This window comes from Seriola lalandi, unplaced genomic scaffold, assembly GCF_002814215.2.
Source record: "Seriola lalandi dorsalis isolate HSWRI2012SDOR001 ecotype SW California unplaced genomic scaffold, Sedor1 jcf7180002054054, whole genome shotgun sequence".
NCBI classification, from domain to species: domain Eukaryota; kingdom Metazoa; phylum Chordata; class Actinopteri; order Carangiformes; family Carangidae; genus Seriola; species Seriola lalandi.
This window is the reverse complement of record NW_019524607.1, coordinates 331,444-358,212: the sequence shown is the minus strand read 5'-3', so window position 1 is coordinate 358,212 and position 26,769 is coordinate 331,444. Positions and strand designations below refer to the sequence as shown.

The following is a 26,769-nucleotide window of genomic DNA, read 5'->3' as shown; positions in this document are numbered from 1 at the left end:
TAAGTAGGCCTACTGTGATTTAGTATTTCATAGTCATACCATCTACATAAAAGCATATATCGTATAAAAGCACATTAGTACTGTAGAGGTACAGAAACTTCCATTACTGACAATTGAATAGGCCTACTAAGGATCATCTAGATTAAAATATTTTGTCCTAGCTGAAGCTGAAATCTTCAACCAGCATCTGCTCAACTGCACAGCTGCCCTGCTACGACACCTTATATTTTCCAGGCGTTCAAGTTAATATCTTTCTTTTTAACGCACTGAAACCAAGGCGTATTCATTCACTAAAAAAGAATTTAAGTTTTAGGATATCAATCGTTGATATGGCGCTTTTATTCTGAAGGATTTGGGCCGGAAGTGTTATTGTTGCTGCTGCTGGATCACAGGCGGATCAGAAAATCAATTAAGTTATGAAAAATACCATTAATTGCCTTTCTTTGTCACCGCAGCTCATGAAGAAATGGCGGATCTCCAGACGTTGTACATTTGAGGACAAACATTTCACACCTAATGGCGTGTATATCGACGATAAAAAGCATCTCAGTCGACAGGAATATTTACGTTTTTTAGGTAAGTTAGCATGATAGCTAACTACTGAAGTTGACATTAGCTACTCGGCTAATCTAGCTGTAGGTTAACATGTTTCGCCACGGCTGATATTTACTGAAGATGGCATCTGTCAGTCATTACTAGGTGCTGATAAGGACGCGTTTTGATTAGCCACTCATCAGGTTGCTTACCGTAATTTCCCCCAAATTTTGCTGACATGTTCTGTTGTACAGTGATAACATTAGTTAGCTGTATGCTATGTGAAGACATGTCTCAGTTTAAATTGCTAGCTGACTCGCTTGATTGCTCTCTGCCGGAGACCAGAGCTCGTGTGTTAGCCATCTTGTTAAAGTAGCCAGCTACATAATAGTGGATTTCCAGTTTGTTTGCAGTGGATGGTGAACAGACCAGGTCATACACGCAAATCACATGTTTCCTGTAACTCTAGTTACCTTTAAGAAATGCTATTCGTGTCAGTATTAGAATGAACAGCTGGGTTACAATATGTTAATTACTCTGCGTAATATCCTCCTCGCCTCATTTAGACACTATAGGTTTTTGCTGAAAATCATATAAAAAAAAAAACAAACACTGAATAAGTGGCTGGCTTCACTGATTCATAGCATCCATGTCTTAGCTGACGTGAATCAGCTACAAAATCTTGCTATGTTATAGTGAAATGAGTGGGGTAGTTGTGTAATGTGTGTGTTATGTGCTGTAATGCATAATGTTGCATCTCAAGATATATGTGTCTTCTGTCTTGCATCTATAGAAATACTGAAGAATATCTTCCAAACATATGAGAATGAGCTGATGGTTGTAGAAGTCTGCAAGAAGACGTTGCAAAAAAGAGAGAGGCTGACTGGAAGATGCCAAGAAAAAAACAGCAGAATCCACAGCCAGTCAAGTGTAAGTGTTCATACATTTTGGTAACGTTGATAGGTCAAAGCATAGCTGAGCTACATTCCTGAAACCATTACTCATGTCTTTAATCTAACAATGAACTGTTCCTGTCCTGTGAATATTGGCCTAGTTAATTGCCACATGTTTCCTCTCTTTCTGCTCACATCAGGACACCAGGCATTGTTGTTCAAGTGCTTGGAGTGTTTCATATGGATAACACTGACCCACAGTCCTGTAACAAGTAATGGGTTGTGAGGTTTTGAGTTATTAAATTTAACAACATACTGAGAACTGCTTGGCATGAGCAAATTATTTTCTTCAATGTATTGCAATCTGTGTAGAACATAATATATATAATAATTGAGACCATGTTAGTATTGGATTGCTTCATACAGAGCTTAAGCTGCTGCAGGTACAGTACATATGTTACAGCTGCCATTTGTGTAGCTTCAACTCATTTCTCAAACCCTGCAACCTCCCACAAGAGCTAGAGATTCTGCCAGTTATATTACCTGAAGGATGGTATTTGTTTAAACTTTTTTTTTTTTTTTTTTTTTAAATCTAACCCACCAGAATGTAATCAACAAACTAGCTAGGGAGATGAGATCATCATGGCCAACTGCTATGATTCATGTTCATAGTCCTATCTGGAATAATACTTGAAGTAATGTATTCCCACCTCTGCCTAGCATTAAATAGCAAGATTGTAATTGTTGGAGCTATTATATAACCTCAAATAAATCTAATTTGAGGTTTGGATCTGTAAGAATAAACATCCTACATATCCTACACTCATGATTTATTATTGTCATTGTGTCAAACACTAAAACGACCAGTAGATGGTAGCATGAGGCTGGTACTGAAGGCTTTGCCAAAACGGGCTGCTGAGCGTGATGTCCGTGACTTGGCCTGAAAGTAGTTTTCTGAAGAGTGACAGCTGTGTGATAGCTGTTTGGATTTCATCAAGCTTGAGAGACCAAGTTAGTATTTCAGGCATCATTAGCTGTAACTGCAGTAAAAGAGTTCCATCTGTCAACTGTTTAGAGTTCATGTTTTGTTCATGAAATGCTCTTGTACACTGTAGGAGGAGAGTTACGTCATTCATACCACTTCCCAGTAATCTGGTGTGGTTTAAGGCAGCATTCTCATTACCATAAACCTCTTTCAACCAAGCCAACTATGTAGGTATGTAACATTTTGCTGCTGAGTTAATTAAGATTGTAACTAGATAATAATATTTGCTCAGTTTTTGTTAAAATACACAAAGATTTTAACAACAAAACATTTCTTCTATACAATTTTCCCTTTGAACCGAGACAATTGTGGTTGTTGAACTTAACTCAGTAACTCGAGAGACTTCTGTGTTTTTTTTTGTGCACGTTATGTTAAACATTTGTTTTGTTATGTTTAGTTTTTTTATAACGTAGTGAAGTGAGAGTTGTCATTTGATATTGTTTATTGGGTTCTTTCTATGATTGCAGTGGATTCTGAAGATGGTGTAGCCATTGAAGCTCCTGGTAACCTCAGCTTAGATACAGACTTCCTTCTCGGACAAGACCTTGAGTTTGGTGATCCTGATCATGAAAACAAGCTTTTAGGTCTGGAAAAGTTCTCAGGTTTGTACCATTTTTAAAAAAATTTTTTTTTACATTCATCTGTTTAAAGTTATAATCCTTGAGGTTTCAGTGCTTTTGGTTTTGGCAACAACCTGTGGTTGCCATGGTAACTTCCAGTGCAGCTCAATGCTATAGCAAACCCTAACTGAGCTACTTTGTCAGAATTACAATAGAGTCACACCTGGTGTATCTGTTTTTAGAAGTCAGTCAAAAATAATTGCAATTTAATTTTCATGCTGTGCACTGTCCGAAGAGTTGGGTGTGTTGAAACTGACAAAAATTTGAAAAAAAATGACCTATGTCATGTTTTGTAGATGCATTTTTGATATATGATCATGGTCAGTGTGATAAATGCATTTGACAGGTACACAGGTCCGGCTGTTACAGACGGGTCTGTCGTCCGTGTTTGTGAAAGAGAGAGAGAGCAAGGCAAGGAGGGGCTGAGCGAAACAATGCGCCGACTAATGACTTAAAATTTTACCCATTTGAAATGGCAAAAAAAACAAAACAAAAAAAAAACCAAATCAATATGTGGCGGTCAATGGTGATATTGTGGCGAGCTGCCACAAATAAATCAATGTATGGGGAAACCTATAAATGGTTTCAAAATAAGGGTTTGATTTAATGAATAATTAAGGAGTGTAGCTTTGTGTTGTTGGTATCTGCCTGCACGTCCGTCTTTATACTATTTTGGTCCATTCACTTCTAAGTAGTTCTTCTTTTAGTGTACCAGTGTTTTCAGATGTTCCATGTTTGCCTTTCTGCCTGAGTTTGTGAGTCTTTCTCTATTAGTATATTTCATGGATGTCTTATATCGGGTATTGCAAATGTGTCTGTTGATTATAGCTTGGTCATTATATACATTTCAGTTCAGTCCCCAGTATGAACTACATTTGCTTGGTGAAAGGACAATAGTATCATTATGTTTTGTGTAAACCGCCATTTTCACTTCCTGTCGTTACCATGAAGACATTGAATCAATCAAAGATGAAAATTATTTCAATGGCTTAACCACTAAAGGAAATGAAGTGGTCGCTCTACAAAAAGGCCTTTTACTGTTGGTTTCTCTGTGATGAAGTGTAGCCCCTCTGTGCGACAGTGAGGGAAATGGCGCCACCAGCTCATATTCCCCAGCATGGCTCTTTGTCAGAGGGAGTGATCTGAAAAATGGAAAAGTAGAGAAAGGAGCTGAGACACCATTATTATATAAGGGTCATAAAAATAGGACCATTACCATCAAGGACACCATTATAAGAGGGCATTTATTCATCATCATCATCATCATCATCAACATCATCATCATCATCATCATCATCATCATCATCATCATCATCATCATCATCTGCTGCCTCTGCTCCCACTCCCCCACTGCTATTATCGTTCCCCCCTCATCATCATCATCATCATCATCATCATCATCATCATCTACCCTCATCATCATTATCATCATCAGCAGCAGCAGCCTCACCATTATAGTCATCATCATTATCATTAGGCTTGGTAATCATCCACGAGGGGTTTCCATGGGGCAGGATAAAAGGGCAGTCTCGACTCTCGCCTTCCTCACATCCTGCCTTGGCATCTGTGAAGGACGGTGGTTTTCCTCCTCTGGCTCGTTCGCATTCAGAAACACCCACTGAAGCCGGAGAGCTCTGTGTCTCGAAGTCATGAAGCTTTTCCTTCTACCTCCTGGGAAAATTGTCTCTCTTTTTTGTCTTTATTTTTTTGTCTGAAAAACTCAGTCGACGTTGCTGGTAGAACTGTGAGTATCAAATGTCTCCGTCTCTCTGTTTCCTGAAGTTAGCTCACTCAGTGTGATGCCTTAACAGGGGTATTTTCACTACCTGCTGGTTGTTTTCTATATTTGTCAGTTTTTAATAGTTCAGTGAGATTTTTCTAGAAAGTTTGAAAGTTTGCCTTCAGGTGTCTTAAAAAAGTCTGACTCCAGTTTGTTTGTATGGAAGTCCAGAATGTTTCTGCTTAAACTAAAATATAAAATGTGATTTCTTCATTTTGTTGTTTTTCCATCATTATAACTATTATTAAGAATGACATTTTCAAAACCCTGACTTTATTTCTTATTGGCTTTTTTTTTTCCAAGTGACAGTTTTATTTAATCATGTCACTTAATATCAAAATGATGTTGTCAGCAATCCCCACCTCCTCACCCCTCAGCCAATCACATGCCCCCCAGACACAGACTGAAAATAGGAATGATGGAATCACATATTCTCATGATTATTTCATAATGTCTGATTAATTTGTTCAAAACTGGTAGTTTTGGATTTCCGTATATTTGCACTGACTGTGGTACTGTAAAATACAGATTGTCAGAAATGTGATTGTCTCTGATGCTTGTTGCATGTCTACTCTCTTAAGCTGTGCTTTTCTGTCTGTTTGATCAAGGTTATATACTGTATAACACAGAGAGAGAGTAAGGAGTTGCAAATATAACCCTTGCTGTGACACAGTGTTGTACAGAAATGTGCTCTACTCTGTCAGGCAGAGTGGATTGTGTGTAAGTGCTGAAAAGTCTTTGGAAACCTTTTTTTTTTTCTGTTTGTTGTCCCCTCACAGAAGTAGCTGCTGAGATTGGTTTCTCTGTGTATCCTCTGGGTGATGAGGAGAGCCCTGCCTACGGCCAGCTCAGCATGGAAAGTGAAACAGACAACTCTCGCAGCACAACTGACAACGGGAGGGAAGACGAGGGCAGAGCAGCCCAGTCGGAGCCCACTTTTCCTCCCTACCTATCCTGCAGGGGCTGCGGACAGCTCCGTGATGAACCTCTGGGACCTGGCATAGACCTTGTTGGTCCTTATTGCCTTAGGTGCTGTAAAGCCTCCAGGGAAGCCAAAAGTACAGACTTCTGTTCACCTTTTGGAGGCATCAGCGGACTGCCTCGCTCATGTTCCCATTCGCAGCTTGATGGTGAAGGGGTGGGAAACGGGATGGGCGACAAGGCACTTACAGCTGAGGACAAATCGGCCAAACTGCACTCGTGTCACCTCTGTGGCTTCTCCTCGCGTTACGCCAACCATGTGAAGCGGCACATGAAGACACACAACGGGGAGAAGCCCTTTAACTGCCCCTTGTGCACTTACGCCTCCGCCCAGCTGGTGAACCTGCAGAGACACCTGCGCATCCACACAGGGGAAAAACCATACAAATGTGACAGCTGCACTTTTGCATGCAGTTCCCTTGGCAACCTCAAGAGGCACCAGCGCATGCATGTGCCCTCTGCAGTGGTGGGACAGGACGCCACGCCGCGACCTTCCAGTGGCCAGAACAGCCTGAAGAGGCATGTGACTGGGCAAAGACCCAGTGGGGAAGAGCCTGGTGCTTCAACCAAGGGTATGTATGCTTTTATAATGATTTATTTTTTCTCCACAACTCCAGATTTATTTTAAGCTGTCACTATCAATCATTATTGTATACAATAACTCAATATATCGTCTTTCTTTCTTAAGTTTCAGAAGTTGCAAGGCCACCGTCAAACCTGAGTTTGGGAGCCCAGAACAATGACTCCCTATCAGTCTTTGATGACTTAAAAGGGGCTTCGCCACCACCCATACCACCCTCTAACCCAGCTCCTGGCCACCAGCCTCCACTTCTTCTGCAAACCACAGGCAGTGGGAGCAGCAGGGCGACCAGAGGGGGCGTAGCAGACGGTGCCGCCCTCCCCCCTTCACTTTTCCCTTTTACATGCCGGTTATGTGGCATTGTCCTGGAGGACGAGGACGGCTCTTCAGCCCAAATTTGTGCCAAGTGTACCCTTGAAATGCTGACTAAAGACACCTCATCTAATCCCAACAGCCCTGGCGAGCGCAGTGACAAGGTGTACACCTGCGCCGCCTGCCCCTTCCTCACACACTACCCAAACCACTTGGCACGCCACATGAAAACTCACAGTGGTGAGAAACCATACAAGTGCCCACAGTGCGACTATGCCTCAGCGCACTTCGACAACCTCAAGCGCCACCACAGAGTGCACACAGGCGAAAAACCTTACAAGTGCCATTTGTGCGATTACGCCTGCGGGAACCTGGCCAACCTGAAGCGACACCAGCGGGTGCACTCGGGCGCCAAACCTTTCCAGTGTGCCGTGTGCAGCTACAGCTGCAACCAGAGCATGAACCTGAAGCGGCACATGCTTCGGCACACCGGAGAAAAGCCGTACAAATGTCAGGAGTGCGGCTACACCACTGGCCACTGGGACAATTACAAGAGACACCAGAAGAAACACGGACTGGCCACAGACGGCTGGGTCAAGGTTCCAATGTCGGGCAATGATGAAGACGACGAAGTGCGGAAAGGGATGGGAGTTGGAGTCCAAACTCACAGGAAAGAAGCAGGTGTTGATATGCAGTATATGTCTCGGGAGGGAGGTCAGACAATACACTCGTGCTATAAACTTGAGATTGTATAAAATATAACTCAGCAGAACTAAGCTACCAGCAACTTATTTTTTTTTTTTTTTAACTATTATTTTCACAGAGCCTTTATATAGTTTTAGTGTGTGTCGGTCTGTTAGTGTTTTGTCAGATGTCTTCAGAGGCTGCTAATTGTTTATTTGTAGAATCTCGCACAATTATTGTTCCGAATATTTTGATGCCTTTTGGGTTCAGTAAGGTGGATGAGTCTGTTCATAGTTTGTCTTCTACTCTGTTACTCTGTGTTTGTGTAAAGACAAATGGAAGTCCTTTCACTGTCTCATTCTGTATGTTACCCCACACTAATGATGACATTTCCCTCTCACACTTCAACACATATCACCACCAAATACTCCTCAATACATGGAACTCATGCACATTTTTGCCTGAACTGTTGAGTTGCACTGTGTAGTTTCTGTAATAAAAGATCATTTCTGTTTTTATTAAAGTTGCCAGTGCCACATGTTTAGGTCAAACCTTTTGTTTTGTACCTAAAATCAAATGAAATAAAATGAATGTAACTTATAATCAGCTTTTCTTTCCAACCTCATATCACATTTACAGGACAGAAATAGAGATTTACCTTTGGTTTGATTCATGTAAGGTCATTTTAACATTAAATTACACTGACAATATGTATGTATCTTTTGACAAATTATTTTCCTGAGACTACACAGTGCAGCTAAAGATGGGTCCTTTTGAGGGCCAGTATTGTGCTTTCTTTGCATTGTGGCACAAGCTCTGGTAATGGCATGCCTTCTGATGAATTTACTAATGTATGTACTACTAGCAATGTGCTATTTAATAGTACTGGAATTGTTTTCCACTCTATATTGATTAATTAGGTTGTGTTAACCTTACTAAATAATCTCCTGTGTCTTGAACTGTATTGTCATTTTGCCAAACCCCTCAGGATAAAAAAAAAAAAGAAAAAGAAAAAGGAATGATGTGGAACGCTCAAACTAAATGTTGGCAAAAAAATAATTCCTAGTTATTCTAACACTAAAATTGCATGCACAAGCATTTCAGTTTTGACTTGGGTTTTATGGTTAAAGGGAAAAGCACAATCATACACACTCAGCTACACTTTGGCAGTTTTACGGTTAAGTTCGAGAGCAAACAAACAAAAAAAAAAGAAAAAAAAAAGCATCAATTCATAGATCGTACATGTTGTTTAAAGAATATCCCCACAAACTTGCTACATATCAGTAATCTTTAAATTTTTTGGTCTTAAATTAATTTCTTTTGGGAAGTGTCTTCATGGGAAGAGTCTTGTTGAGACTCTTGGTTGAATCACCTTCTGTTGGATTACTGTTTACTATTGACTGTGAAATTAGCCCATTCTTGTGTTTTTTACTTGAGCAAAAAAAAGATGATACTGTTAGTAAGCATGTGGGTGTCTAATAGTTGTTTTATTTTTCTAATGTGGCCGTAATACACTGCTAGAAGTGCATACTTTAATATATAGAATTAGAATTTTTTTATTTTAATTTTGAATGTGTGGTGTGTCATTTAGTTATAATGGGAAAAACAATAGGGACAGTGATTAAAAATTTACTCTCTTTGTGAATGACTATTATATGCAAGTGATATATTTTTCAGGTTGCCAACTTGCCATGACACAATGGAGCATTGAACCCATTGATTAGTACTGACATCCCCCAAGTGTCCATTTTTGTCCTTATGCAGTGTCTCATAAATGCCTTAAGTGAGGAATTTGAAATAAACACATGGGATTCATTTCATTGAATGTCAGACATCAGACTGCTTCTCATTTGTCTTTAAATCTTGGTGACATTTCCACATACTGGCACATAGAGTACTTGTAATTAAAGTATTGTCACAGTAACTTGAATCATGTTGTTACTTACGTAAAAGGAGAGCCTTTAAGTTCGTTCGTTTTGGTTCTCTAGCCTAAAACAACTGTTTGGGTTGATTCTCATCACTCTCATATATATACATATATACATACATATATATATCAATCAAAGACAATTTATTTTTATTAGAAAAGAAAAGCCAAAAATATCACATTGACATAAGTATTCAGAGCCTTTACTCGGTACTTAGTTGTAGAACCTTTGGCATATTACAGCTTTGCACATCAGGATTAGGGGATTTTCTGTCGTTCTTCTCTTTGCAGATTCTCTCAAGCTCTGTCCTGTTGTCCTTTTAGAAGACGAGCGTTCAGGGCCAGGTTTTCATTACAGATATCTCTGCACTTAGCTCCGTTCAGCTCAACCCTGACCAGTCTCCCTGTCCTTGTCCCTGAAAAACACCCCCACAGCATGATGCTGCCACAATGCTTCACCAGTGGGATGGTATCGGGCAGGTGATGAGCACTGCCTGGTTTCCTGCAGACATGACGCTTAGAATTGAGGCCAATCAGTTCAGTCTTGGTTTCATCATATCAGAGAATCTCATTTCTCACAGTCTGAGAGTCCTTTAGGGGCTTTTTAAGCAAATACAAGAGGCTTTCATGAGTCTTTCACTGAGAGGCTTCTGTCTGGATACTCTGCCATAAAGTGCAGATCGGTGGAGTGCTGCAGCGATTCCATTTAAGAATTATGGTGGCCATTGTGCTCTCGGGAACACTCAATGTATTCAATTTTTGTAGCTTTCCTCAGATCTGTGCCTCGACACAATCCTGTCTCTGAGGTCTGCAGGCAGTTCCTTCCTCCTCATGGCTTGGCTTTTGCTCTTGCTCTGATATGCATTGTCAGCTGTGACAACTTATGTAGACAGGTTCTTAACCTTTCTCAATCATGTCCAATCAATTAAATTTACCACAGGTGGACTCCGAGAGGTGTAGAAACATCTGATGATCAAGAGAAATGGGAGGCACCTGAGCTACATTTGTCATAACAAAGGGTCTGAATACTCAGTGTGATATTTCAGTTTTTCATTTTTAATAAATTTGCAAAATTTTCGAAAAAATTATTTTTTCACTTTGTCATCATAGGGTTTTGAGTGTAGATTGATGAGAGGAAAAAAATATTTTTTTGATTTTAGCATAAGGCTGCAACATAATAAAATGTGGAAAACAGGGGTCTGAATACTTTCTGAATGCACTATATATAGGCTGATACATCATCACATCATCATTGGACATATATTAGGTGCGCTGCTAAAGCATAAATAAAAATTTAATTTAAAAAAACCAAAGGTTCTCAGTTCCAAATACCATCATGTGATGAAAACTCTCTCAAGTGTTGATTACAGTTTTCTCAGCTTCAACATTTTGAGTCGTGACAGTAGGAAAAACACAGGTGTTACTTCCAACATTACGATAGCTTGTTGTATTCACTATAGCAGGACTGTGAAACTAAAGTAGTGAAATAGATTTCATCATTAAAATTAGTTACATGAGCTTTACCTTGTGTAATATGTCAAAATGCCTGGTGTGAAAAAAAACCCTGTAAATACTGCAGCTCGTGGCTGCTCTACACCGAGTAATATTCTTGGCATATTATATGGCAGATGACCAAAGCTGCTGCTGTAAATAAACGTGGGAGTAATGCAAAGCAGTGATGAAGAAATGACTCAAATGAACCATTAACTGACAACGGAGAGCCACAAGGTCATCTAATTTCAGAGTTTATTTTAGCATCATGACAAACAGACCAGACAGTTGTCACTGACCTTACCACTAAAATCAAAATTGAAAAGTCGTGGAATGAATCAAGTCAATGCAATCTTCGTGAAATTTGACATTTAGTTTAATGGTGACTGCTGACGTTAATGCACTTAACCTGTGATTTGGCACCTACACATTTATTAACATCCAGGACCTTGCAGCTTCCATGTACTTGGTATTGACAGGAATAGAGAAAATAAAGATGACTGGTGGCGTCCACATCCCTCTACTAGAAAAATACAACTGAAGACAAAGAAGAAGCACAGCAGTGAAATAACAAGACATTTATATTGAGAACATTTTTGTTTACAGTTGTGGCTACCAGTGAGAGTAAAGCTGTTGATAGGTTGGCATTGATTTACATTTAGAGGCTTCAGAACACGCCGAGAGGCAACTTTTCAAAATAACTGAAGCTACCAGCAATAAAAAAAAGAAAAAAAAAAAGAAAAAAGAATGAAATGTCTTATAAAACATGATATGGATATGTTCATTTTGTTGCCTGCCCTTCATGAACGTAGCTCACTCCAACAATTGTGATCACATTAGCCACTTCACCAAAGCACCTTTTTCAGCGAAATCCTCTGAGATGATTGGCACAATGTACGTACAAATTACAATGAACTGAAGCCCCTAAGAATGCTCCACCATCACTCGCCCGAAACGAACAAGACAAAGAAGATCAGATGAAAAATTTGTAAACACATTACATTTCAACTAAAAAGTCGCCTAAACATTATGTAAACAATGATAAATGTTAGTCCATTTAAACTTTTTGTTCTATACAACTTAGATTACATTTGATCTATTTGATTACAATAAGCTATGATGATAAAGATATTAGTAAATGTTCAGAATACTTAATTGCATGTACATAATATAAAAAGTGACATTGTCATAATTTTTTATGTTTATTTTGTGCAAAATGCTTTAGTAAACTATAATTTGGCATTTATGAGAAACCTTAAAAAATTGGTTAAAAAAAAAAAAAAAAATCACAGATGGATTTACAGAGCCCCTTGGAAACAATCTCCACAAGATGTTTGAAGTCATGTTCAAGCTTCCACTCAAACATTCATCTCCACCTGTAATACTGTGCAAAATGATCGGTTCAGCAAGTGCAAGCAGCGCGGCCAAATCAACCATCTATCAAGTTCTGCAAGATTCTAGGTAACACCGGCGGACACTGACGTTTACTTTAAGTATGAACCCATGTCACGATGAATGACAAGGTAGCTCAGGAGGCAAAAAAAAAAAAGGAAAAAAAAAAAGGAAAAGTTAAGGCATCAGACTATTTCTGAAGGCAGTATGAGTGACTGTGCCTCAAACGTAAGCTGAAAACACCACTGATATCTTTGCTGAGATATTTACTGACTTGGCACATGAATAGCATGGCACACAGAGGATCACTAACAGTATAAAAACATGACATTTTGGTATATAGCCAAGCCAAACATTGATCATCCATATAAGCAAGCAAGTGGTCTGAAATAGTCTACAGTTGTGAGATCAATTTCAACTCATTCGCTGGACTCTGGGTCACTCTGGAGAACTATCCACGTCCAGGACTGCTGTATTATCACTAGTGCCAGGTCTAACTAAACATTTGGCTCTGGCTGGAAAGAAGCATGCAGCCATCAGGTATTCTTCGTGTAGTTTACAATATTTTAATTTACCTTTGTACCTCAAGAATGTAACTAAATTATAGAGCTTCACACACACTGTCGATGACCCAGTAATGCGTGTGAATCAAATAAGTAGGAATTTGTCAGTAACATACAGGAAGCTTCCCTATTTGAGTACCTGTAGCTCTACATGCCATGTACTGTATGTTGCCACAAGTTTAATAAAGTGGGGACAAAGCTCCAATTGAATATGATGATTGTAACTCGAACAAAAATCAAGATGAGCTTTTAAGAGTCTGAAAGAAAGGACACTGTCAAAGAGCTTAAGGCAGCGATTTCTCCAGGAAGAAGCTACAATCTTGCAGAATGAGACGAGTGTGTGGTCCGCACGGCTCGGCTCAGCTCATAATCTTTGTCATCCCATTTGTTGACAGTGGAATGAAGAGGGGAGGAGGGAGAATTGAAGGTGGTGGTGGTGGTGGGGGGTTACAGGTCGTCATCCCCGATTCCCTCGAAAGCATAGTTACCGTGGAAATCATTGCCACTTATGTCGTTTGCCGAGTTGGAGGCGCTGATCCCTCGGAGGGACACTGAGCTCAGCTTGGTCTAAATGGAATAATCAATACTGTAATTAACACCGGACTGACGTTGATTTATTAGAATATGTTTCGGGTTCTTTTCCAGCTGCTGCATTTTTCATTTATTTTTGGAAGCACTATACATCACAACAAAATTAAAGCCAAAAACACCAAAATATACTCACTGAGAGTTTGACGATTTGTTCACGGTTCGGGTCGGGAGAGTCCTGCAGCCAAAAAACAAACAAAAAAAAAAAAACCAAAGCCTAAGAATAAATTGAACCTGCATCTGAGATCTAAACTAAGTCCAAAACAAAAGGAAACTTGTCCTGTTTCTCACCAGCAGAGGGGGAGATTTCACAGCTTGCTGACTCTCCGTTCGGTGGATGGAGCCGTTGTGTCTTTTCCTCAACATCTGGAAGGTGACAGAAGATGACATGAAGAAGCCAAGAACACAATTAATAGGAAGGTTTTACTTTACATTTACATGAGTTGTGATATCAGCACAGCAATCCAATGACTGATTATCTCCACAATCAACAAAAAAACAACAAAAAAAACCCAAAAAACAAAGAGATATAGAAAATTGAAAAAAAAAAAAAAAGGTAACAAAAAAATGTTGCAAGATGCTGTAATGTATTAAAACTGAGAGATGTAAAATAAATAGAGAAATAAAAAGTGTGGAAGCTAAGAGACTAAGTGATTTTTATAATTGCTATCAGAGTATTAAATGTAAACAAATTCAAAAAGATGTGTTTTTAAGGATGTAGCTATAAAACACAAACCTTCTTTATACTGCCACCTGACTTCTTCACCATTAATTCATCCACCATAGACTGAAGGCAGATACTCATCATGATTGCCTGAAATCACAGTCAAAGTCAAAGTCATAAAATCTGGAACACTGTAACAGTATTGTACTTGTTGAATCAAATTTTAATCAAAACTCTTTCTCAGACAGTGTGAAGCGACACACTGGGACAGTTTGTTTCGAAGAAAAAGCAAAGACAAAATGCTCTATTCATAATAAACACAATCACAATTTCATTTAAATGTCGGTGGCCTCCTACCTGCTGACTGGTGATGGTGACCCACTGGAGGCGGTCCTTGCTCATCAGATACTCGAAGGCCAGCTCTAGCTTGACCTCGCACTTGGCTGAGCTGCAGGGATTGGTTGTACCGTTGGCTATGGGGACTTGCTGCAGTGTTGGACAAAAAAGTGCCACCATTGTTATTATCTTCCAAATGTACAATATACCGCAACTGCTGCAACTGTTATCATCAACCACTTGTGATTCATTTTGATTCTATTGTGGGCTTTTTCCTTCCTCAGCCGTCAAGTTAAATTTACCTTCTCGTGTTTAAAATGTATGAAAAAGGCATATTTCCATATTTCATAACCAGCATCCAACTTACATTCTTAAGTAAATGATAAGCTTGCTTTTCTATTCCATGACTGGGGGAGTCATGTACATGTAAGCAGCTAAATCACATTTCCTATCCTACATCTCTTCTTCCTGAGCTGCTGCTGCTGCTGCATCACAAATGACAGCCTTCCAAATCTTGAGACGACACACGCTAAAAGATTAACACGGTTGCAAAGAAAGAGACGAAATATGCACTAATACAGAATTTCAAATGCTTTCAAAAAAATTTGTGAAGCTCAGCGACACATAAAGAGCTCCCTGGAGATGAGCCCTCATTCCTCATTTATGAAGCCTGCGCTCCTCACTGAGACAGTTTCCTCTGGGCCAGAAACTAACTGTACCTCCCATGCTAACCACACACAGAAAGATAACATAAATAAAGAATACTTATAAAAACAAAAGGCTGTAGTACACACACACACACACACATAGGCTGTTTATATGTGCTCTTCCGGATGCAATTTGAGATTTGGCTACGAGGGGGTTGCAGCGCTGCACCAAATGAGATGTTTTGAATAGTCTGTTGGAAAGGAAAGGGCTCATTAAAATGACTTTGACCTCTGAGAATGAGTAGAGGAATTAATCACCCTGCTGGACAGTGAAGGGGGGTGGGGGGGGGGTGGGGGGTCAGTCTGTAATCAGACGAGCCAACATGCATTTTAATTTTAGATGTGTTGCCATGTGTCCAGATCACTGTGCAAATTAACTTTTGGAGAATCCTAAAAGCTTCTGTGATACATATAATAACTGCTGCTCGAGCACTAATGCAATACTAAAGTGACCCGTTTACTCCATCTCTACTTAATTGAGGTCTTGCGTCTATAAATGTTCATCTGTCAAACGGTGGAAAAGATGTGGGTAGCGCTGCATGTAATGTTTTTCTGAGCAAGTCAAAGAAGTGAAAGTGAGCTGTTCCAGCTTTCAGAGGAACTGTCTCTTCAAGACGACTGACTGGGTTAGAGCGGAAACAAATGCATATTCAAGGCAGATCAAATTTGTGCTGTATGGTGGTTTTTAATTTAGGCTCTTTTTTTCTTGTTATATTTTATTCTTTTGATAAGGGATTTGTTCTGGATTTCTTGCCAGCTACAACAGTTTCACGTGAACAAAAATAGAGCTGCAAACACAGAGTTGAATGTAGTCTGTCAAATTCAAAAATTCCCACATTTTTTTTGTATTGCACTTCCAAAAAGTTGGGGAAAATATTTAAGAAAACAATGGTCAACATCAGTCCAGCAGAAGCCGGGAAATCCTTTCAGTCTCCAGTATACAAGTTCCGAAACCACCGTCTACTACATTTCCTACAATGGAATTGGATCTGAATCCTCTTTAGATCCTCCCGGGCTCTTACAAACCCGTACCAGACAGACTAGGCTAGTGTGTGTGTTAATCCCCATGATGAGTAAACTCATCTTCAAATCTCATATTGGTGGAATGTCCCTTTAAAAGTCATTTATCTTATCTTGTTGTTCTTCCACATTCTGCTCTCGTGTGTGGATTTTTTTTCCCTCTCTTACTCAAACTCTCAGCTGACTTCCACTGCCTCAAACATTTTGTGGAAAATAAGGTTTTCCGTTGACAGTGCAACACGCTGCATTCTTTTACCCCCTGAGACGGGTAAGTCTGATCAATCCATCACCGTCATCTGCCGAGCTGACGGAGCCTGACAGCATCTCAGGCACTAGGTGACAAGACTAAACTAATATGGTTTAACAGCAAATCCTTCGTTGTATGAAAACAGCAACTCTGCTCTTTCCTTTCCTTGAAGGTCTCAAGTTTTATTTTCAACGTTGGTTGTAATAGTTGCAGTTGTATGCTGTCTGCATGCCATCAGATTCCCTCCTCGCCAAAGGACAATTATCAGTTAAAACAAAGGATGCTGCTGGATCAATAAAGTACTATCCTTGTGTGGGCTGCTTGTTTGGGTAATTGGACTGATGAAGACAGATGGTGTGGAGGTCATCACTTTCGGCGAGCAGTAGGAGTAAAAACTAGACATTAGTTTGTGTTGCAGTGGTGAGAGGAGGTTGGTAAACAGGCGACTTTAGTAGCACAGAAGACCTGCTTGGTTCGAGATGGGCTCTAGCCAAAGTCACAGCCTCCTAATAAAGTGGAGGGATTTTCAGAGCCTCAGACATGCAGACATGCCTGAAGGTGAATTCACTCATAATCATGCTATCATGCACACAATTCCACTTACAGAGGATGTGACTCGCCAGCACCTCATGCGTGTGACCTTGAAGCTTCCCTCCTTCATTTGCTCGTTGGGCAGCTTGACGTGGAAGTTGAGCTCATTGTTGCCGGCACTGACTATGACTTGGCAGCCCTTCTCTGGGAAGTCGGTAATACATGGGTCAAACTTGATATAGCCATAATATTTGAGCGTCTGACCGAGATGGATGAACTGGGGAGAAAACGTAACAAAAACAATTTTAGATGACTAACTTTTCTAAAAATTCCATCTCAGTCTAATCCCAGGGGAAGAAAGTTTGAATTCTCTACTGGATTTATGTGATTAAAAATTTATATCGTGGGAAAAACTAGGCTAATTGCATAACAGAATACACTAGCGGCAGTACTCTCTGTGGTCTAGAGATTTATCCTCGGACAAAGACATATCTGAGTATCAGCTGGATTCTAGTCAGATGCTTTGGATGCTGAGTAACCTACAAGATGCCTTTGCTTACCTCTTTCTTGGAGCCTTTCTCCTGCAGTGATTTGAGCTGCCTGTGCTGGTCTTTGTTGACGAGTATCCAGCCTCGCTCAATGTCAGACACTGTCTGGTGAAGCAAAAAAAAACTGAAGTTCATATTCTGCACAGATGAACAAAATAAAGTCTTTTTTTGTTTCCTTTTGTTCATGTAGTAGAAATCACACCCCAAGCCAGTGCAGCTCAGCAAATAATTACACAGACACATGCACAAATGCACATGCTGCAAACACTGTTTATTTTTTCTTGATTTCATTCTTTTTAAACCTCCTCTCTCCTGCACAGAGGCAACACTCAGCAGTTCCAGATTTTAATCAAATTAGCCAAACCAAAAATGCTTAAAACAACAGTTGACAGCTGTTGCGGCCAAGGGAATCCGCTATTAATAGGATCACGTAGGGCCACAAAGCGGTACAGGAATCAGGGTGTTGCAAAGTCAAAACAAGCTGACACCGCTATCATATAATGGAGCGGCCCAGGGGACGGACAAAAGCATTTGGCAGCTCAGGGATGTAGCAGTTGCTTGATTTAGTTTTCTTGATGTGAAGCTGGCTCCATGTGCGCTCCATAAAAACATAACAGATGTGTTTGGTTTCACACCTCAAAGAAAAAATGATTTTAAAGAAAGAAGGTATTTTTTTATGACCACTGCTACAGCTGAAAATTAACAACATGTCATGACATCCCTTACCTGGGCGTATAGCAAATTCAGGCCAACTCTGTTGTCCATCACGTCACCATCGTACGCCATGTCCCAATAGCTGCAGGAGGGAATGGCACCAACAGTCAGATTCTATAAATCTATATTCTAACATGCATTATAATTAACACAGTTGCACAGTTACTATCGACAGTGCCAATTTCTTTGAATGTCTTGGAGCCTGAAACAAATTCCATGAAATTACCATCATATTTGGCTATTTGCCACAGTATATCATGTACTATAATTCTGTCTGCATACCAAGCAACACTACGTAGCAGTGTAGATGTTTGTAAACAATTTATCTAAAAAGAAACTGACATTTTCATAAAAATAGACTTCAGTTTTGCGAACGTATTTTTCAGATCTGTCAATGTTTTAAATGGTTTATGCAGATTAAAAGTGTCTCAACCCATAAGGAATTCTCAAAATCACCTTATATGGAGATACATGGTTTTCTGTGACAATAGGGGCCTAAAGGTTGGCAATGTACAATCAGCTTCAACACAATGATGTCAGATATACACCTGCACTGAGTCTTTTTCAAATCAGTGAAATGAGAGTGACTAAACTGCGCCTCAGCTCAGTATCAGTGAGACAGAAGTGTAAGTGTTGGGCTTGGTCTGCTGATGATGATGTGGATTATAAGTATTTGCTTATGTGTTGGTGTCGGAGTGCAGCCTGAGGAGTAGAGCGTGATGTCTAAAAGAAAAAAAAAAAAGAAGAAAAATGCATGAAATCCTATCTAACAGTTGGTGGTCGAGTGAGATCAGATCAGATCAGATCAGATCAGATCTCGGACTAGATGTGAAAATGTCACAAATGTGAAAGAAAGAAAGAAAGAAAGAAAGAAAGAAAGAAAGAAAGAAAGAAAGAAAGAAAGAAAGAAAGAAAGAAAGAGTTAGGAAAGATCACATCTGGCAAACCAATCACTCTTGATGAAAATGATTTGGGCCATATTTTCCACTCAGTGTGATTAAATTTCTTCATTTAACTGACACTGGTTTCATACCTCAGGATAGGATTATTACCATCTGAGTTAGCACAGCACTGAATTTTTTATCCACCTTTGTGCTCTAGCAAAATATCATTCACGTCTCCACACACTTCAGCACAGGCGTGAAATTTAACATGTAATTACATGACACAGGGGTGCTGGTGGATGGAGACGTTGCTCAAGCAGACATGAAGCATGCTGCCTGCCCACATCAGAAATTCAAAGCAGGTAACAAGGGAAAAGAAGATGGAGTGAGAGTGAAAGGAGGAGGGAAGGAAGGGAACGAGAGAAAATGACCAGTGAAATCAAGATGTGTACATCTGTCAGAGCTTTTTTGCAGCTTTAGTAGCAATTAAAAGTGGACTGAAAGCTTCTGCTGAGACATACAGGCTGTGTTTTGAATTCTCTACATGCATATACTGATTGAAAATGTCAAGTAGCTACACTTTAGCATTATAAATATATAAGTGCTTATTGCTGCTGACCTAAAAAAACAAAAAAACAGCTATTACTAAACAATACTATTCATACGTAAAAAGGTTGACATGACGTTGATTTAATGTTTTCACTGGACAGAGACAGCATTTCTTCCATTTTTAGCCTGATCCTCCCCTGGATATCATACACTGGGGGTCTGTTTTTCCTCTACCTCCACTTGTTAGTTTTACATTCACTCTTCCCTCGCTGCTCTACACTCACAGTGAAACTAGGTCAGGAGGACTAAGACTTTCCTTGAGGCAGAAAGAAAGTAAACATCCTGTGTACCTCAGTCAGCAGGGGGCAGGGTGACGAAAGAGAAGACACATGAGGAAGTAGAAAAATGTTATGTTGGCGAGGGGAGCAGTCACTAACTTCAGACTGGAGGGGAAAGCAGCATCAGGATTTTCCATGCACAGAATTTGTTTGGCTGGTCCACCAAAATAGATTTGCTCCAACCCAAGAAGATTTTTTTCATATTTCTTTTATACACAATGCTTGCTGGTTTGATGACAGATGCTTATTACCCTGCAAAAGCAGCCGCTGACCCCCCATCTCTCATAAGAGGCAAAGTTACACTGTAACTTTTGTTTTCAGAAAAGATAACAAACCTAAATAGACCAGAACCAAAGGATTCCTCTGCTTTTGGAGGGGCAGTAAAGTTAAAGGATGTACTGTTGGTCACTGTTTAACCATAAGTGTAAAGAAATGTGTTTCCTGTTATTTGGTTTGTTTGTCCTCATGTTTTGGTGGAGCGACCCCCCCCCCCCCCCCCCCTTCAGTGTCAAACACCTGCAAATAAACTGTCAACCTGTGAGAAACACTGAGCACACAACCCAGTACAACAGTTGTCAAGAAATATGAACTTTGAGATGTTTTATCATTTCAAATTTTTTTGACACTGTGTTAAAGAGTTGGTGTTTCACTTTTATGGGAATTCTTGTTCTTGTTGAATCCTCTATTCATGTTTCTTGTGCACCCTGCACGCACCCTAAACTCAAGCCAAGTCTTCTAATATAACATAACTGACCTGTCTGAATCCCGGGTGTCCAGTTTTCAGTGGGACATCATTCTGACCATAGCTTAAGATGCTTCAAAGACTACACCGATTAAACACTGCACTCATTAGTCGGACTCAGGGTGAAAAGAATCAAAATCGATGCAGCAGAACCAGCAATATCATCTATTTTTATGTCGCACCCTTCTTCCTTTCCCAAATCTGGCACCTACATTGCCCAAAATGCATCTGAACTGGGAACAGTTCAGTTAGAGATTCGGTTGTATTATGCTACTAGCAGGTAATGTAGCCTTGAGCCTCTGGCTGAGGAAGAAAAGAGCAGGCCTCAGAAATCTGGTAACCTCACTTCTTTCTAACTTCACACGCCCAGATTTTTTATTTTTTTAAATCATTTTCCAACTTGTAGTGTTCAGCCTCGTTGATGATGACTCAAACACTTCAGGCAATTTATCAGATTTTGTGCAACTCCCTCTGGAGCCACAAAAAGCTTTATACAGCTTTTTTTCATGTATGCTGCAGTACTCACCAAGACATTTAAACAGACTTTGATGTGTTTGATCGGTGGAATTCCCTGTTCAGCTTGCAAAGCAGCAGGAAGCACGCTGCAGTGAGGCTGGACAAAATGCAAAATCCCTAAAATCTATATCAATATAAATCACTTTAATGGCATTAAATGTAGTTACAATTCTTTTTTCTTTATTTATCAGGTACTATGCGGTTGGCTGCTGGGCTAATTTAACTACTGCTTAGATGTCACTGGTTGTTCTAGCTACTGTAACTTTATAGACCAACTGAAAATTGCTACATGAGAAGATTTTAGTGGGTGGGGGATTCATTGTGTAAACTGAAATACATTTTATTGTCCAGCTCCATGCTGCAGCAACATCAGAATTATGTCCCTGGCTAATCCCTGCCTGTCAAACACACCACCTGTCTGGTCATGATAACTGTCCTTGGCAAAATAAATGGTAAAACTAATGACCCAGGTCTCTTTTCCAAATTAACTGGCACTTTGTGGAAGATGGTGACGCTGGATAAGAAGCCTGTAGTTAGGCTAACCGCTGTTCTGACACATTAAGAACAAGTGCTTCACTGCAGATAAGGAATGAAATGGGTTACACCCATTTCTGAAAACCACACTGCCACACTGAATTAAAATGATACAAAGTACAGCAGATGTAGTTTATGTATGCACTGCTTACCAAAAACAGAAATCTCGGACCAGCGTCATTACAGGATTAGATAAATAACACGTGAATACTCTGGACAATGAATCAGAGCTATAATTACAGTAAATGTGGAGGAGAGCACTTTGGGGAAGTACACGATGAAATTCAAAGTCATGATGTGAGCAGGTGGTGGGTACCTTTTCCGTAGGAGTATGTGAAATTCAGAGCTCCGCAAGCTGGTAATGGATACATAAGGCAGCTCAAACTCCTGCAGCTTCCGCACAACTGAGAGGGAGACACAGGAAGACACAGAGAGAGAGAGGGAGAGAGAGTTAGGCACAAGTGCAGCTAAAGTCCCAAGGACATTTGGATAATGATGCCAACAACAAACAATCAGGGATGGGAAGACTCCATCTGGACAGGTCCCAGAAGGGTAAAACTTTTTTTGTGTGTGTGCACGTGCCAGTATTCAAATGTGAAAACAGATAATGGCTGTATGTATGTGTGTGTGTGTGTGTGTGTGTGTGTGTGTGTGTGTGTGTGTGTGTGTGTGTGTGTGTGTGTGTGTTGGTTCATAGTCTGCAGCTGTTTCATTGCAGCCCATTCCCTAAGGAGAGTAAAGGAGATCTCAGGTGCTTGTTGCTGCTGCTGCTGCTGCTGGGTTTTCAGGCATCAATAAATGTGTAAAACACAACAAATCCAATGACTGAAGAGCGCTTTAGTTTGCCATTAGGTTTGTAAAAGTATGCTAATGTTGTCTTTATGGGCAGAGATGTTGTGTACAAGATGCAGAAACGCTGGTGGACATTTTGATGTTGCAAATCTCTGCAGGATTTAAAAAAAAAACAAAGCAAAAAAAAAAAACACACAAACCGAACGATCAAAATGTTTTGAAGCAATCCTCGGCACACTAAATCGTCAGCGGGGATCTGCACACAGAAAGAAGACGAGCACATACTGGGTGTTCCTGACATTCCTTTGCATATTTTACAGCATATATTGATTTACACTCAATACTTCTGGGAAACTTGCTGCCTGTCAGTAAGGAATTGACTTCTTCTAGCTACCCTTATGTCAATACTCCCACCACCAATTTTGTTTGATCCGCAGCCTGCTGTGCCGGATTTATTCTAGTATTCGAGTCATATTAACACACAGCCATTTTCCTTCATACCACTCAGATTTCCAGATTTAAACTGTACCAAGAATATACAACATGCCTGCAATATTGACAGATTTCTCCAAGTTCACCTGGCACCATTTTCAGCCTGGAATGGATTTAGCGTGAGGAGTGTGTGTGTGTGTGTGTGCGTGTGGGGGCGGGGGCGGGGGGGAGCATTTGGCAGGTGGAAGACGAGAGAAGAGCAGCGCCTTAGGGACGTAGGGGGGGATTTGACCCAACAGGGCTGTGATGAAATGGAAAAGTGAATTCGGAATACTTAAAACATCTTGATGTGGAAAGCTGTTGCCTGTTCTGTTGCCTGTGTCATTGTGGTTGTCCTTGTGACAGCATGCAGGTGCAAATATCCTACAATGATTTGCATTCACACAGTTACCTATGGAAAAACAAGCGAGTACAAAACAAAGATGCCTGCACCTTCTAAGTACTGAGGAGTTCTATTGTGTATACCCTGCACGACAGAGTGAGGAAAACTTTACATTTAAGTGACTTAATAACGAGTAGGAAAACATCCTACTAATAAAAGTCACGTTAGGTAGCATCCCAATTAGGTTAGCAGCACATGTCAACTGCCATATACTGTATGAACACTTGAGTTTCAAGTGTGTTTTAAAGCAGGATGAAACAACTAAGAGCTCAGAGGATAGCAGATCATCGGAGCACAGGGTGCTGGAGCACTGCTCAGAAAAACTGCAAAGCTTTTTTTGTGAGTGATATGCTAGCATCTGCTGTCATGGTTTATGTAATTTTACATTGTTGTATTGATATAGCGTTTACTATATTACTATTGTGATATAGTAAATTAAAAACAATAGAGAAACATTTTATGGGGATAAAATAACCAGCAAATTAAATACCTAACTTCATCATATTGTTTAAACAAATCATGCTAAAATCCATCACTGCCATAAAACACTCACTGATTTGTAGAAATGCCCACAATCTGATAATACACCATGAAATATTAAAGGTATAGCTGGCACAGTACAAGCAATTTGGCAACATCTGAGAGCAGACATGGTTACATCATGTTTATATGGCTATCTTGCCCCCTCAAACACAGATTAACTGCATTAAGACAAACAGTGATATGATTGGCATATACTGTACATATATTCACACAGTTACCAAATAATGCTAACCGACATACAAGATCGACCTCTGTGGCAACACTGGTGCGCCCCTGAGGTTATTTCAAAATGATTATTTTATGTTCTCCTCTGTATTTGGGGATTTGCCCCTTGAGACTTGCCATCTTAGTTTCGAGGGGGTCTTGCATGAAACAGTTAAAATCCCACCTGATGACAGTAACTGTTTGTGGTAGCACAGGGATGGGGTCTATAAAAAGCCTTGCCTATAAAGATGGGTTCTCAGAAGCTGCTTGAAAAACAGTCCAAAGATTCAGCAAATCTGATGGATTGGGGAAGATGATTCCAGAGGGTTGGAGCTAAAACAGTAAGGGGGGGGGGGTCACTTTTTGTTTTGCAGTTGGAGGGATGGATAAAAGGCAGAGATCTGAGGACTGGAGAGGTTGGAGAGGAATGAGGAGATCAGAAAAGTAACTGGGGGCAAGGTCATGCAGTGCCTTATATGTAATCAACAGGAACTTGTAGTTTACTCTAAACTTTACAGGAGGCCAATGGAGGGATGTAAGAACAGAGGTAATGTGAGACAGACGGCTCGTTGTAGTTAGAAGCCTGGCAGCTGCAATTTGAACCAAATGTAAATGCTTTGGAGCGGCTTGCTGAGGCTCATGTGGAGGAAAGTACACCAATCTAGACGCGAGGAAATGAAAGTGTGAATTAAGTTGCCCGTTTTCCAGATATAAAATGTATACAGGCAACAAATACATTCACCCCATCCAAAATGATATGTTTTCATTTATGTATTTACAGTATGTCATCCTTCAGCATGGATTTGCAGTTTAAAGTGCAGATTAATTTCTGAAGTCTCTTCTTCACAAAAGAAACATTACTCCACTAACCAGAATATGATGCCATTTTGAAGCCGACGAGTGTCAGATATCAGGGCTTAGACACAGTACATTCTATATCATACAAGTACATTCTCAACTTGAAAGCACTGCACACGGCCGGGTGCGTAAGCTCAAGATCACTCTGAGCACTGCACAACTGTTTTGCATGAGCCAGCCATCAAACACACAAAGCCTGGCTCTCACTTAGCTTCAGCAGATGAATCATGCATTCCAGCCAGAGATACAGTCAGAACTGCATCATGTCTCATGTGCGTACCTGCCAGCACTCTGGTTTTTACCGGAAGTTTTCCAGTATTTTCAAGATAATCACCCAGCTGCCTCAACCTTCGTCAAAAATCATCGTCATATATGGATCCATGCGTTTTGTATGTTTGTCTGATGTAATCCTAGTTGCCAGATTGTGTATGAAGCACAAGCTAGACACAAAATCCACAAACATACATACAATTTCAACCCATCTGTTACCACAACCCGCTTCGAGTGGTGTGCGCAGCTGCTCTCTGCGCAGGCAGGCAGGACATTTGACTGCGGAATTAATTCATTTTTGGTAAATGAACAAGTTTAACAAGACTTGTCAATTTTCTTCAAATTTAGACATTTAAACAAATCTTATGTGTTTACTACCATATGTGTAATATGTATGTAAATTGATGTACTCCCCCATTTCCCTCTCCCCCCCAAAAAAATTGGCGATGCAGTCGTGTTTTAATTAGACTAGAGAATTTTGCCAAACAAAGAGACAGATAAACTGAGCTGTTGGACCGCTGCCAGAGCAGTTCTTTACACCTCATTGTGGGGGATTCAGAGTCAAAGAAAACTAAAATCAAGAGCATGACATTACAGAACATAATACCCTTTGCTTTAGCAGAAAGTTATTCTACAGTGAAGCTTTACAAAAGTTTTAGTTTTTAATCCCAAATCCTATTTTCTTCTGTTTGTGTTTGTAAGAATAATTTGTCCTCTTGGTTCTGCGTGATGTGTGTCTTCTGAGAACAGTCCTTGGCTGACCTGATAAAGTAGTTTATATTTACATTATTTTATCAAAGAGCGAAGTGTTCTGCACATTTCGTCTGCTTTAATAAACATCAGTTATCTGATGATTTCCAGCTTTAGCATTTTAAAAAGCTGAAGCTCTTAAATGGATTAAGGGTGGATCTAAATTATCAGCAGATCTACTTTAAGGATCTTTCTAATGGACAAAACTATCCTTCAAATATTTGCTACGAACTAATTCAAACTTTCAGCTACAAATAATCTCTGTCTGTTTACTTTGCTTTCTCGCTGCCATATTCATTGACCAACAATTAAGCACTTTAGTGCATTATATGTAGAATTCTCTCTACTAATAACAGAGAAAAGGAAATGTAACATGAGGTCAAGTTGCTTTTAAGGCGTGGATGTTGAAACTCACATGTTAAACCTCCGTCCACACCCTCACGAACGAGGAAGAGACTGAAATAACCAACAAGGTCATCAGGAAGGTCAAGCTTTGTTGCAACAGCCTGCAAAGAAATGAGAAAGAGAGAAAGAAAGAAAGAGAGAGAGAGAGAGAAAGAGAGAATTATTTTTTTCATTTTCACAATCAGATTCAATTATGTCAGTCCTTCATCTGTTTTTCTTTCGTGAAGATATGAGAAATGAAGATAAACATGATTGAAAACAGGAGAAAAAACAGCTCAGTACGAAGTGAAAAAAATTTTGACTGAAGATTGGAATGTGCAGTACATCAAGAAAAGGCATATAACCACAATCAA

At 40.0% G+C, this 26,769-nt stretch overlaps 2 protein-coding genes across 3 annotated transcripts in view; one reads left to right on the top strand and one right to left on the bottom strand.

Annotated features, from left to right (window-relative positions):
* Window positions 1–374: 374 nt before the first annotated feature.
* On the top strand, window positions 375–9,259 carry znf513a (zinc finger protein 513a). 2 transcript variants are annotated; one of them, XM_023403012.2, is made up of 5 exons: window positions 375–576; window positions 1,328–1,464; window positions 2,940–3,074; window positions 5,652–6,425; window positions 6,542–9,259. In XM_023403012.2, the coding sequence occupies exons 2-5, from the start codon at window positions 1,425–1,427 to the stop codon at window positions 7,498–7,500; spliced, it is 1,908 nt and encodes a 635-aa protein (XP_023258780.2). In that variant the 5' UTR covers window positions 375–576; window positions 1,328–1,424; the 3' UTR covers window positions 7,501–9,259. The 2 variants fall into 2 exon arrangements, with proteins under 2 accessions (XP_023258780.2, XP_087029261.1); XM_087173135.1 differs by lacking the exons at window positions 375–576; window positions 1,328–1,464; window positions 2,940–3,074 and adding an exon at window positions 3,084–4,836.
* A 1,825-nt stretch (window positions 9,260–11,084) lies between these two features.
* snx17 (sorting nexin 17) overlaps window positions 11,085–26,769 on the bottom strand; it is a 28,009-nt gene continuing 12,324 nt past the window's right edge. The window contains exons 6-15 of the mRNA XM_023403019.2: window positions 26,427–26,517; window positions 22,037–22,124; window positions 18,170–18,239; window positions 17,456–17,548; window positions 16,969–17,172; window positions 14,412–14,540; window positions 14,127–14,204; window positions 13,682–13,756; window positions 13,527–13,568; window positions 11,085–13,369 (exon numbers count right to left, since the gene is read on the bottom strand). Of these exons, the coding sequence (XP_023258787.1) occupies window positions 13,250–13,369; window positions 13,527–13,568; window positions 13,682–13,756; window positions 14,127–14,204; window positions 14,412–14,540; window positions 16,969–17,172; window positions 17,456–17,548; window positions 18,170–18,239; window positions 22,037–22,124; window positions 26,427–26,517 (990 nt within the window). The 3' untranslated portion in view covers window positions 11,085–13,249. The remainder of the gene's footprint in view (window positions 13,370–13,526; window positions 13,569–13,681; window positions 13,757–14,126; window positions 14,205–14,411; window positions 14,541–16,968; window positions 17,173–17,455; window positions 17,549–18,169; window positions 18,240–22,036; window positions 22,125–26,426; window positions 26,518–26,769) is intronic.

What these genes read in the sequence shown, in the direction of transcription:
- znf513a (XM_023403012.2), top strand. Translation starts at nt 1,425, where the DNA reads ATGCCAAGAAAAAAACAGCAGAATCCACAGCCAGTCAAGT. An exon ending in GAATCCACAGCCAGTCAAGT is followed by an intron (nt 1,465 to 2,939) that starts GTAAGTGTTCAT and finishes CTATGATTGCAG; the next exon opens with TGGATTCTGAAGATGGTGTA. An exon ending in AGGTCTGGAAAAGTTCTCAG is followed by an intron (nt 3,075 to 5,651) that starts GTTTGTACCATT and finishes GTCCCCTCACAG; the next exon opens with AAGTAGCTGCTGAGATTGGT.